The 12,075-nt window shown below is 40.6% G+C and overlaps 1 protein-coding gene across 1 annotated transcript in view; it reads right to left on the bottom strand.

The window, feature by feature from the left end:
- Window positions 1-3,560: 3,560 nt before the first annotated feature.
- The window catches only part of LIN7A (lin-7 homolog A, crumbs cell polarity complex component), a 51,590-nt gene continuing 43,075 nt past the window's right edge, over window positions 3,561-12,075 (bottom strand). The window contains exons 5-6 of the mRNA XM_054812914.1: window positions 7,129-7,341; window positions 3,561-5,447 (exon numbers count right to left, since the gene is read on the bottom strand). Coding sequence (XP_054668889.1) covers window positions 7,129-7,341 — 213 coding nt within the window. The 3' untranslated portion in view covers window positions 3,561-5,447. The remainder of the gene's footprint in view (window positions 5,448-7,128; window positions 7,342-12,075) is intronic.

Consider the following 12,075-nt stretch of genomic DNA (forward strand, 5'->3'; position numbering starts at 1 on the left):
CATTAAATCCCTATGGGATTTTTTTTTTTCTCTTGGATTTTGGCTGCTCCTTATAGACCTCTTGTTGGAGATATGGACAGTGGGATTGAGTGCACCCTCAGCAAGTTTGCTGACGACACCAAGCTGTGTTGTGGTCACCATGCTGGAAGAAGGGATGCCATCCAGAGGGACCTTGACAGGCTTCAGAGGTGGGTCTGTGTGAACCGTGTGAAGTTCAACAAGGCGAAGGGCAAGGTCCTGCACATAGATCGGGACAATCCCAAGCACAACTACAAGCTGGGTGGAGAATCGATTAAAAGCAGCCCTGAGGAGAAGGACTTGGGGGTGTTGGCTGATGAGAAGCTCAACATGAGCCGGCAATGTGGACTTGCAGCCCAGAAAGCCAACCATATCCTGGGCTGCATCAAAAGAAGCGTGACCAGCAGGTTGAGGGAGGTGATTCTCCCCCTCTTCTCTGCTCTCACCTGGAGTACTGCAGCCAGCTCTGGGGCCTCAACATAAGAAGGATGTGGAGCTGTTGGAGCAAGTCCAGAGGAGGGCCACAAAGGTGATCAGAGGGCTGGAACACCTCTCCTATGAGGACAGGCTGAGAGAGTTGGGGTTGTTCAGCCTGGAGAAGAGAAGACTCTGGGGAGACCTTAGACCAGCCTTCCAGTACCTAAAGGGGGCCTACAGGAAAGCTGGAGGGAGACGTTACAAGGGCATGTAGTGACAGGACAAGGGGTAATGGCCTTAAGCTGAAGGAGGGTAGATTGAGATTAGATATTAGGAAGAAATTCTTCACTGTGAGGGTGGTGAGGCACTGGAACAGGTTGCCCAGACAAGCTGTGGATGCCCCCTCCCTGGAAGTGTTCAACGTCACATTGGATGGGGCTTTGGGCAACCTGGTCTAGTGGAGGGTGTCCCTGCCCATGGCAGGGGGGTTGGAACTCGATGGTCTTTAATGTCCTTTCCAACCCAAACCATTCTATGGTTCTATGACCATCTGCTTTTGTAATCCTTGTACTTAACCTCAGGTAGCTGCAGGCTTCTAGATTTCAGAACTGGTCAAGTTTTGCTGTAACTCTGGTGTCACAAATTCCTATGTTGGAAGTTTGATGGCTTTCATTTTTGTGCATCTGTCACCAAAAGTCAAAAGCAATTGTTCATCTTTTTGGCTGCAGCTACTGTACAACACACACACGCTAGCCCAGCGTTATGGGTGGCAGTAGACAGTAGAGACTTCTGCTATCAGCGTTCACAGACTGAAGCTTGTTGTAGTCTGGTCCTGTATACGCCACGACCAAAGCATTGTGCTAACGATACCTGTGCTGAGCTCTTAAATTTCTTAGAATGTTTCAGGACAGACAGCTGTAGCAACAGGAGCTGCCTTACAAAACAGATCATGTGTAAGGCCTGTTAGTCATCTGAGCTACATGAGTAGAGGTTTTAGACCAGGGAATTCAAATACTGGTGGCCGGACATTTATTTATTTATTTACTAGGATGCTGTGTGTGACTGAAGCATCAAAACAACCCCAAAGACATTACTTCCAGCTAGTAATTTAGGCTGTTTAGTCAGTGGCTCTGCTTATAAACCCTTTTATGGGATGCCTTATCCAGTTTTAAGATAGATGTCAGAGACAGGTGGAATAAATCACATTCTAGAGATGCCTCTAACCGTTGACCGAGGAAACAATCAGCGTAAGCTCAGCAGCTTGCTGTTAGACAGCTGAAGGTAGAAGCAGTGAATCCATCAAACACGTATCTAAATCTTTTTGCCAGTTGAGAGTGCAAGACTGCATTTGCTTCATGGAGAAGCAGGGTGAGCTTGGGTCTGCTTGCAAGACTGTTTGAACACGTCCCTAATTTGTCCTGACCTTCTCATGGACAAGCCTAATGGGCTGTATTTCTCATCAGACGTGCATCACAGCAGGCAGCACATTCTTACAAATTGTCCCAGAATACTCTCTGGGTTTGAAACTTGTTTTGGTTTAGTGAGTGCTTGAAATGGTCTTGCTAAGGCTTCTGCAGGGACAGTACTACTGCTAGCTGATAATCCTCTGCTTACATAGGCAAGGATGCCCTTAGCTCTTCTAGACACAGTTCTGCATTAGGAGATGGTTTTGTCACTTTTATTACCCGCTTTTCTGAAAGATTCCGAAAGAATCGCTACTTTCTTAAACAGTCTCTCATCCTGTAATGAAATACATCTTCTATGAGCATTGTAACTATTTTAAATTCTGAAATTATGCTTAAACTCCTGTGTTATTTCAAACACAGGCAAAACCACCCTTCTTATTTAGCTTTTTTTTTTTATTCGAGGAACCTTGTTTGTGCATGAGATTTTATTTGCATTTAGAACTCTAAAATCCCTAAAATTAGTAGCTGAATAAACAGTTTCTTCTCCCCCAAATGTGGCATATAATTTTGCGTCTTCTGCAAGAGTTCCCAAAGGTGCCTAAGTCAGATTGGAAGCTTGGCTATGATAAATACATACAAAAGGTACAAGTTCTGCATTATTATTCACTAGGGAACTGTAGGTAGATTTTTATGTCATTTATTCCACTCATGGGCATTCATTGACCTTTCATCTATGATTTGTCACTGTAGAATGAAAAGAGGAAAATGCAACCTGGTGAGCTTTTCGCTTTATCAAGGGCTATGAAATCCTTCGATCCCCTATAAAATGCCAGTCGGATCTGATGTCACAAACATCAACTTCAGTAAGTAAATGCCACCAACCCTGAATCTCTGTTGTTATAATATCTTACACCTGGATCTTTCGCATAAGCGAACACAATGCAAGAGCTTGTAAAAATCACATGGCATCCCTTTGGTTACTGTAATAGAGACCGAAAAGACTTCTTGGATCTCCTACCTTAGTTTGCTGCCAGTGCAGAGAAACATGAGGGAGCCCCAAGGGTAAATGGGAGCAATAAAACTCAGTAAGTTGACTGAAGGAATATCAATTCAGTGTGGTGAAACAGCAAATGCCAGGAGACCAATCAGTTAAAATATGACGCACAAGTACCAGCAGACCTGCGCGTGGAAAGTGTTCTTCTCCCTGAGCTTCTTTTAGGTCCGAATTCAGCGATGCACGTGTGTGGAAGTGCCGTACTGCATCAGGATCAAAGACATTTAAATCACAAATGAAAAGCCTGTCTACAACTAAATGCAAATGATAGGTTTAGGAACACGGATTATTCTGTGATTAAGTGGCTATATGTTTTATTGATCAGTAAGGGGCATGAAAAGTGACCCTTAAAAAGTTATTTCTTCCTGCTTCCACTTCGAATTCATCATCGACAGTTGTATTTTACTTATATTTTTCTTTACCTCATTGTTAAATGTTGGCAAAGACTAGAATGTTAATTTTAGTGTGTATAAATAATTTATTGAATAATAATATATGAAAATGACTTTGATATGCTTCTCTATATGAATGACATTCCATTATTGAAATTTATTAATCAGCACATTCCACTCCATCAAACCTACATTTTTTGAGGAAGAGGAGGGGAGGAGGTGGAGAGGCGGTTTGGAAAAATGCAGTACAGTGGGCTGACTAAATCTGAATGCTTGGTCTCGGAAAATGCAGATATCAGTGTAATTCAAATCATACTGATGAGATACAGAACAGTTATATGCAGTCATAATAACAATTTATATACCGTCAATATTAATAGCAGTGTCTGTTTGAGAATACAGTTTTAAAATAAGTCCATACAATTTTATTAAGTATAAAAAGACACCGTGCAGAGCACAATACAATATATTTCATCTCTAACTCTGGTAGTTCTCAAACTCCGCTGTCGTAATTGATATTGTCACCAACGACCACTGGATAGAATTACTTCTCTATATAAAATGAGGCTTCTCTGGATGAATTCATACTGTTTGGTTTTAAAAATACAGTAATCCTTTCAATGGCTACTTACACTAATCAAACACTGTCAAGACTATTGGCTAGCCTGCGTTTGGTTTCTAACTTAAGCTATGATACTGCCCATTTCCCCTGTTTTGCTTTGCCTCTCTCTGTTTGAGAGTACATCCTTTAAAATATTGTTTCTGACTTTGTTCCAAGTTCACAACCAGGACACTGGTTCAGACCATTTCTACATTCCTCACGTTTCTAAACTTTCACTGACATCAGCTGGAGTTTTCAACATGCAAGGACTGTAGGGTTCTCCCCTAAGCTCCTTTTCTCCCCCAGTCTTTTCTAATGAAAACTGCTGAAAATGATTATTTTTTAGAATTTGGGAGTTCCGTGTTCTTATTTTCTAGAAAGTAGATGACATTTATAGCCTTTCAGCTTTGACTATTTTCTTTGGAAAAGCAGACATGTAAACTTAAATATTTTGCTTGCGCATTTGGTTTGATTTAAAAAAAAAGTCAGAACTCTTAACTTCAAATTGATTTAAATGATAATGTGCGAGTCTTAAAAGAAACAACTTACACTTCCTCCTCTCTAAAATATATTAACATTAGACTGGAAAATAAATTAAAAAATACAGAAAAGCCGAGATTATGCTATCACAGTAATATCTGCCAAACAAAGCTTGGTCTTTTGCTAACATTAGCTTACTACATTTGCAATACATGCTAAGAAAAGACCCTACTTCTCTAATAGGTACATTCAGACAATATATATTTTATGGAATAAATATATAATATATCCAGTTATAGATTTCTGAATAGTAACTATAATAGATACAAGCAATACCTACGTTTAAAAATACAGTTCTAGGATTCCCTAACTTTACTACTAATAAAATTAAAATTGACCTAAAACTTTCTCACTCTGTTGATGCATAATAAAATATATGGAAACACCAAGAGTAAAAAGCCAATTGCTTCTACAAATGGAATACTTTATAAATATAGTAAATTGCTATTTCCAGAGGGAAAATTGAAAATTATAAACAGGAAGTTAGGTTAAAACAGCTCTACAATATATAGTACAAAGTGGCTATGAAGCGTGATGTATGAGTTTGCCTGCGGCAAAATGTTGAACTGATGTAGTTGTTCATTTCTGGAGATAACTGTAGAGAAAGATTCTGTCCCCAAAAGCAGCCAATCTTGATCTCCTTAAAACAAAACTTTCACTGACTAGAGAAAGCCAACTGGCCAATTTGTCCGAGTAAGGAGTGCAAGATTAGATCAAACAGAATTATTTGGAAGCCCTGGACTTCTCTGTTTCGTAGGGTTTACCTATCATGCTGTTCTCATTAGGAATAGAGTCACAGAAATGCTATGTATCTGTGACTGCCGTGTGCTGAAAAGCCTTATCATGAAGGTACCCTCCCTGTAGCTGTCTTAACTACATTGTTCTTGTACTGCACATTCTCCAGATGAATTCTGTTTCATGTTCCTGTAGTTGTTTCCCTTTGCTGGAATACTGAAGTACAGCTCTGGTTGCTTGATTACTGAACTCTGGATCGAGGCTTTTTTTTTCTTGAGAATAACCTAGAATTAAAGAAACACATTTCTCAGAGCAAGCACCTGGAATCAAGAAATTAAGTTGCTGGCTGTCTTTGCCTGCCTTTCTTCCCTTTCAGTATAAAGAAAAGTTTTAAATCAGTAAAAATACCTTAATATCTAATGAAAAGATTTAGGTAACTGAAAAAATGAAAAACTTCATGTGAGACTGTGCCATTTGTATGTTCGTCTCCTGTAATGGTCCTATCTTACACAGAACCCAAAAACTTACTTCATGAAATACTATTGTTTATACGTCCTGCCTGAGTTGAGGCCCTGAGGTGGGATTCACCTCCCACTCAGCGCCTTTGTTTGCATCAACGAAGCTGGAATTCTGGTGGTCACGGGATGGGACAGGGGTCTACAAAGCGTTTTCCACTAAATATCAACAGAGGTCAGTGTCAGCATTAATAATGATGAAACGGTCACTGGGAGCTTCAGTTTCTGACCATCTGGGGACTTTCTGAGTCACTTGTAGACTCTCGCTGGTACAAACACCCTGTTTTGGGAACACCTGGTATGAAATGTGGAGGATTGGAATGTAGGTCATTGGGACATGCTTCCTGCTTGATTTCATTTGGGCAAATGGAGCGTATCTATAAATGTATTCATGTCACAAACTCTCACTGATTTCAGAAAAACTGAATATATGGAGAATATACCTCACATGCCATGTGTTTTGACTACACTGGGAAACTTGCGAGCCTCTCGGAAGCTATTGTAATATTGAATGTCAGTCAAGAGTGAATGAAATATACTTCCTACCAAACAGGAGATGAGAAGTAAGCACTTGTGGGTTCCCTGCAGAGGAACCATGGAGTGAAGTTTGGGTTCCCTGTAGCAGGGAAAGGACTAGGAAGACTTTTCTTCATGTACCAGAAGTAAATCTCGATGTTCTGCTGCACACTGGTAACAGACTAGTTGAAAATACATTAAACTGTGTCTAAATCTGGTAGCATATTCTTACTTGTCATAAATGCTCTGGTTTTTAATTAAAAAATGTTCCCAGGAAGTAACAGACTTATACAGTCTTGCTTGCAGGTAAGCCCAAGTTGCATAGTGGCTATTGATTGCGGAGTTACTAGTGGGAAATTGGCTCCAAAATTTGTCAGGACCTCGCACCTATTTTCAAAATGCATTTTTACTGGGACAGACCAAATGTACCAAAGAACGAGCTCTGAGCATCCTCCCGGCAATATGTGCTTGCCAGGGCCCCAAGGGCACTGCCAGCCCTGGCTGCCCCTGAGGCCTCCCTGGGCTCCCCCCACCCTGTCACCAGCCCAGGACCCCATCTCAGCCCCCACCAAGGCTCCCCCCCACCCAGCCCACAGCCCAGGACCCCATGTCAGCCCCCGGGGCCACCAGCCCCCACCCCAGCGATGCCACAGCAGGGCCGGTCTCCAGCTCCCCACAGCCCTGCCCTGCCCAGCCATGGGCCCCACCGAGCTGGGCCCACCCACGGGCCCATGTCCCGGCCCATCCCCAGGGAGGTGCCCGACGCCCGGGGCTGGGGCTGCCCTGGTGCCCCCTGGCTGCCCTGCTCCTGGCTGGGGCTGGGATGGGCACTGGGGCCAGGCACAGCCCTGACGGACCCCTGGCTCCCTGGGAGCTGCTGTCCCCGGCGGGGTGCCGTCAGTGGGCGTTAGGGAAGACCAATGAATCCTCTCACCTACGACATATGGTTTTGCTGTGTAGTTTGCTGCTGTTGCTGCTGCTGAATGAGCAATTGCTGCTGTTGCCGGCGCCGGGCTGTTCTCAGCTTTTCGAAGCGAGCCTCCATCTCCTCCAGCACCTTGGGAGTGTAGCGTACCACCAGCTTGACGCTGTCCTTCGCTGCCTTCAGCAGCTCCACCGCCTTCTCGTGGTGCTCTCCTTCCACGCTCTGGGAGCAGGGAGAACAGATTTAATAACAAAAATGCTGCTTTGATCTAGAGCTCTGTCCTCTTTTTCATACAGAAAGGCTATCGGGGTTTTAGGAAATTTCTACACCTTACAGTTTTCAAGGGACCACTAAGGGAAACGTGTTAAGTAAGATTTATGCACTGCTGGGAATGTATTCATTTTTGTATTTTAAATAACGCAAATCTGGTTTAGGTTGCATTACAAACCTAATTTTCGATCTGTGTGAAAAGGAGGGGAAATACTCAACAAACTTCATGCAAACAAAAATCATGTTAAAAAAAACCCCAAGCCCCGCAGTAAAAACCCAAACAATTTGCCAGATACAAACCCCCAAATCCTATTTCAATGTTGATAAGAAATGAAGAAATTGCAAGTTTGAAATGGCAATTCCTTTCTTACGCCCTGGCCCCGTGGCCAGGATCCCGCAGGGAACGACATGTGGCGATGAAGCAGTGGCTGAGCCGCAGGTGAAGGAGCGTGCCTGCTGCTCCCGGGGACAACCCGCCTCCCAGAGAGTTAATGGCACTGCTCACACGTTTAATGTTTATGTGATATGGGTTCTCTATTGGAAATAAACTAGTCTTTATCCGGTTAGTTGTAAGCAATCAAACACTAGCACCTGAAACATTGCAAGTTCTTGCTGAAAGAATATATATTTTCCCTCCCTTTCTGGAAAATGGTTTACAGTAAGATGATATCTGCTGTGAAATCAAAAGTATGTCTGAAAGGGCTCAAGCTCTGATTTCTATGCTAACATTGTTTGAAACAGTAAATCTCCAAAAGGGGGAGGTGACTCAGCTGTGAAAAGAGTATTTAATTTCTACCATGAAGTGGACTGACTGGAGTGCTTTTCAGGCATGTGGATTGTTTCACACTTTAAGAGAAGAGAGACATTTTCTAATGGTTTATGATTGCCCACATATGTTGTAGGACATATTCCAACAAACAAAAGTATCTCTGCACAGAAAAAGAAAGACCGCACAACTGAGGTCTTCACATGCATTTTGGACCATTTAAAAAATAAGCAATTTTCTTCCCACACAAAATAAATCAAAGTTTTACTACATGCTGTGTTTTAAAACTCTTATGTATACCATGCTATTTAAAATGAAACTATACCAATAGGCCTCCAAAGAGAAGCAGCAGCATTCTAAATATTTGAAGTTCAATTCATGCTAAAAGAATAACAGCATCATTATAGCAACTGTCAGAAGAAAATTCTTTCTATTTTCATCTCTCCTATTTGACTGAGTAGCATTGTGCAAGAACAGAGAATAAGAATTACTTCTGCTGTGGCACACCATGAGCTAGAAATAATGATTTAAAAGTTTCAAAAAGAAGACACAATACACTTCTACAAAAATAACATAAACAACACAATTCAAGCTTATCACCTTGCTGTTTATCTTCCTGTCTCCTGTTAAATATTCTTCAACATATTAATCCAAATGATTATTTCATGTCTGGGTCAACTGACTGGACTCAAGAGTTTCTACAGAAATGTTAAGATGCTTTGAAAATATTAATGCAACTTACAGAAATAACAAATGTCATTTCAGGTACTGAAATGATTACCAGAAAAAGAGGAAACCTTGAAATAAATATACATTTGATTGTTGAGAGAAATAAGTAACTTTGCATTTTGAACTGTATGTTCATGAAATTCCTCCAGTAGGTCTGCCATTCACAGATTCACAGATTGGTAGGAGTTGTTCAAAGATCTTCAAGAAAATTCATGATCTGTGATGTCCAGATTTGTTAGAAATTGTGATTAGGATAAATCTGCTGAACAAGCACTGCTACCCAATAGTAATTTGGAGAAAAAAGCGTTTCCTTACAAATATTTGAAAAAGAGGAAATTGTTGTTGCATAAGAAACAGTGGATGTATCCAATGCTCCAAAGAGAGCTAAAATATAAAGCTATAGATGCACAGTGTGTTTTGTGAAATTATTTTAATGAACAAGTCACAGATACAAATTAAAACCTATTCCCCATGTTCCCTGACCCATAACCGCTCAATATTAGAAGAAGCGATCATCCAGCAGATACTGTAACTAGCTATCTTTTATAACTCATTGCTTTGTGACACAGTGGTACTGGCTTTTGTAAACACACTTCGTACCTTGAGAGGAACTGTATAAAACTTGGCATTGTTTTGTATTTAACTTTCTGCCTGTGAATTGTGGTCAGCGTGACGTGGTATGGGCATTCAGAGGAAACAACACTCTTGTGATCAGTCTTGCTGTGGGACAGTATGGACTTAGAACAGGCTATGAAGAAAAATGGTAAGCTCCCAAGCTACATGAAGTAGCTAAAATATTCATCTGCTTTCAAAGAGTTGGATGGTTCGAACAGACACCAATAAGCAATTGTGACGTATCTGTTCTTTAGGGGAATAACAAAATGGTGTACTTCATACAACTTAGTAACCTGCATTTAATTCATGATCGCCTGTTTCCTTTCACATTTGCCTCCGGCCTTGTTCTTCCAGTTTGTAGCCAGTGTTTTCTAATTAGACATGAAGGGTTTGACTTTGTTGCTATCCAGGTCAATGGAAAACTCCCATTGATTTGAATAGTAATGATACAGATTAAGCCTAAAGCTGTGAACCACAACCAAAGAGGGGAAAATAACAATGGCAAAGGAAAAGAGTGCTGCTAAATACAAATCCTACTCTCCCAATGTACCTAACTCAGGTCTTAACAACCAAAGTTTTCAGCTGCTATTGTGATTGCTACACTTGCTCTTAACACCTTCATTGCTGCTTGCAGTCATATTTCCAAAGCATTGCAAATGCTTTACCTGTGCTAGCAGTAGCTGCACAACTTAAATAAAAGAGCCCCTCGGAGTAGGGAAAAGACCTTTTACCAGCAAAGAAAGTTGTTTTGCTGTTTGATTTCTTTTACCTCTGCAAATGTCTGAGGCTGTGCTAGCGAATGACTCCTGCTGCTATGGGTCACACCTGCACAAGGGATTTTGCTGACTGGATTACACTGGTTGGGGACATTGTGAGGATCTGACACTCATGTTACTTTAGAACTGCTCACCAAACACGGGATTTAATAAATTTGTTTTAATTAATTTAATTTTAATTAATTTAATTAATTTGTTAATCTTTATTTAATGTTATTTTTGATTATGTATATTTATATATACTTACGTCTGTATTTCCCTTATTGCATTGGCAGATCGTATCAAAAAAAGGGATGCAAAACACCTTGGAGACAAGAACAGTTCGAAGAACTGCAGATATGGTGTGGGGAAACACTAATCATTACTGTATCTAGGCTCATAGACTTGTCATAAATACAAAAGAAAAAAATCCCACTCTTTTGCAGACAAAAAAGAGAATCTGCCTGATACCCCACAAGGTGAGAAACTGAGAAGACTGTTTCTATTAGATATCTGTAAGCAAATGCCTGGGTGAGAAATTAGCCATTATAAACCTATTTTGCATCTCTGTTATCTGACTCACACCAGGTATCTGACAAATGCAGAATCTTTGCCAGATATGAACAGCCACCTGCAAGTGCCTTTGCTGAGCCATCTGCAGGGCTTACGGTTTTCAATTTCCTTTAGTTTTAGGGGGTGTGGGACAAAAGTATGTAACAAAACCCCCAGCCTAATGAGAAAACACTTTTTTTAACATCCGGTGGAACAGCTCAAGGAACAGTCATCCCAGTCATGCTGGGATAACAAATCTGGATTCTGAACACACAGATCTAATTTTATGTTGATAATTATGAAGTTGGATAACTACCAACTTCTGAGCACAAACAAGTTACAGATATTTCATTTTCATTGCATGTTCCACTGCTGAGCCGTCTGTTGTATTATACATACTGTGTATTATTTGCTTTTCTCCAGCTAAATTGAGAGAAGCACAGAGTGAACTAGTCCCACTGAACAATGTTAAATTTAGACCTTTTCCCTCCTGTCTCAAGCTGTCTGCAAACAAATTACCACTTCTATAATTTTTGCCTTTTTATGAATTATATTGTATGGGCTTAATGCAGCCAAAGATTGTTTTATGAACAGTTGCTCGTAGGCATTATTTCAAGTATGCAACAGCAATTCAAACTTCAAATTCTGTTGTTTAGACTCTGAAAACAAAAACATTTCTGTTGCATCTCTGAATCAACTTTTGCGTGTGCCTACATGCAATTGGGAATTTTGTATCGTGGTTTTTTGCTACATTAGCTTATTCTAGAGCACATTCATGAAATTTTTTGAACAGAGTATCATGAAATACAGGTGGTAACAGAGTCAAATTCAAAATATCTTGACATCTGAAGGTTCACCACTTTCCTCCCTGGTACTTGCCTAGACACTGTTGACAGTAAGGATTTTTCAAGACCCATCCATCAACTGGTGAATATAATCTCTTTTCATCTGCCTTTTATTCACCTGTTGAAAGAAGTGATGAACAACAACAAAACTATTTGATCTACTTCAAATCGGTGAAGTTCAGCCAATCTACTTATTAAATGTTCAGCTGGTTTCTTTTTCCCTGAGACTAAATGATCTTTTCAGTGAGCTTTCTTTTTTTTTTGTTTTGTTATCTTTTCTTTCTTACTGTGTACTGGGGCAAGCAAGCTTCCAGACCTATTATTTTTCTTTTGAGAACATGATGGTTGATGGAAGAAATGGTAAAAAGTCTGTCTGAAGTGTTGCACTGATATTTTGTTTCAGAGAAGGGGAATAGCTATTGTT

This window comes from Grus americana, chromosome 1 (assembly GCF_028858705.1).
Source record: "Grus americana isolate bGruAme1 chromosome 1, bGruAme1.mat, whole genome shotgun sequence".
Classification (NCBI taxonomy): Eukaryota; Metazoa; Chordata; class Aves; order Gruiformes; family Gruidae; genus Grus; species Grus americana.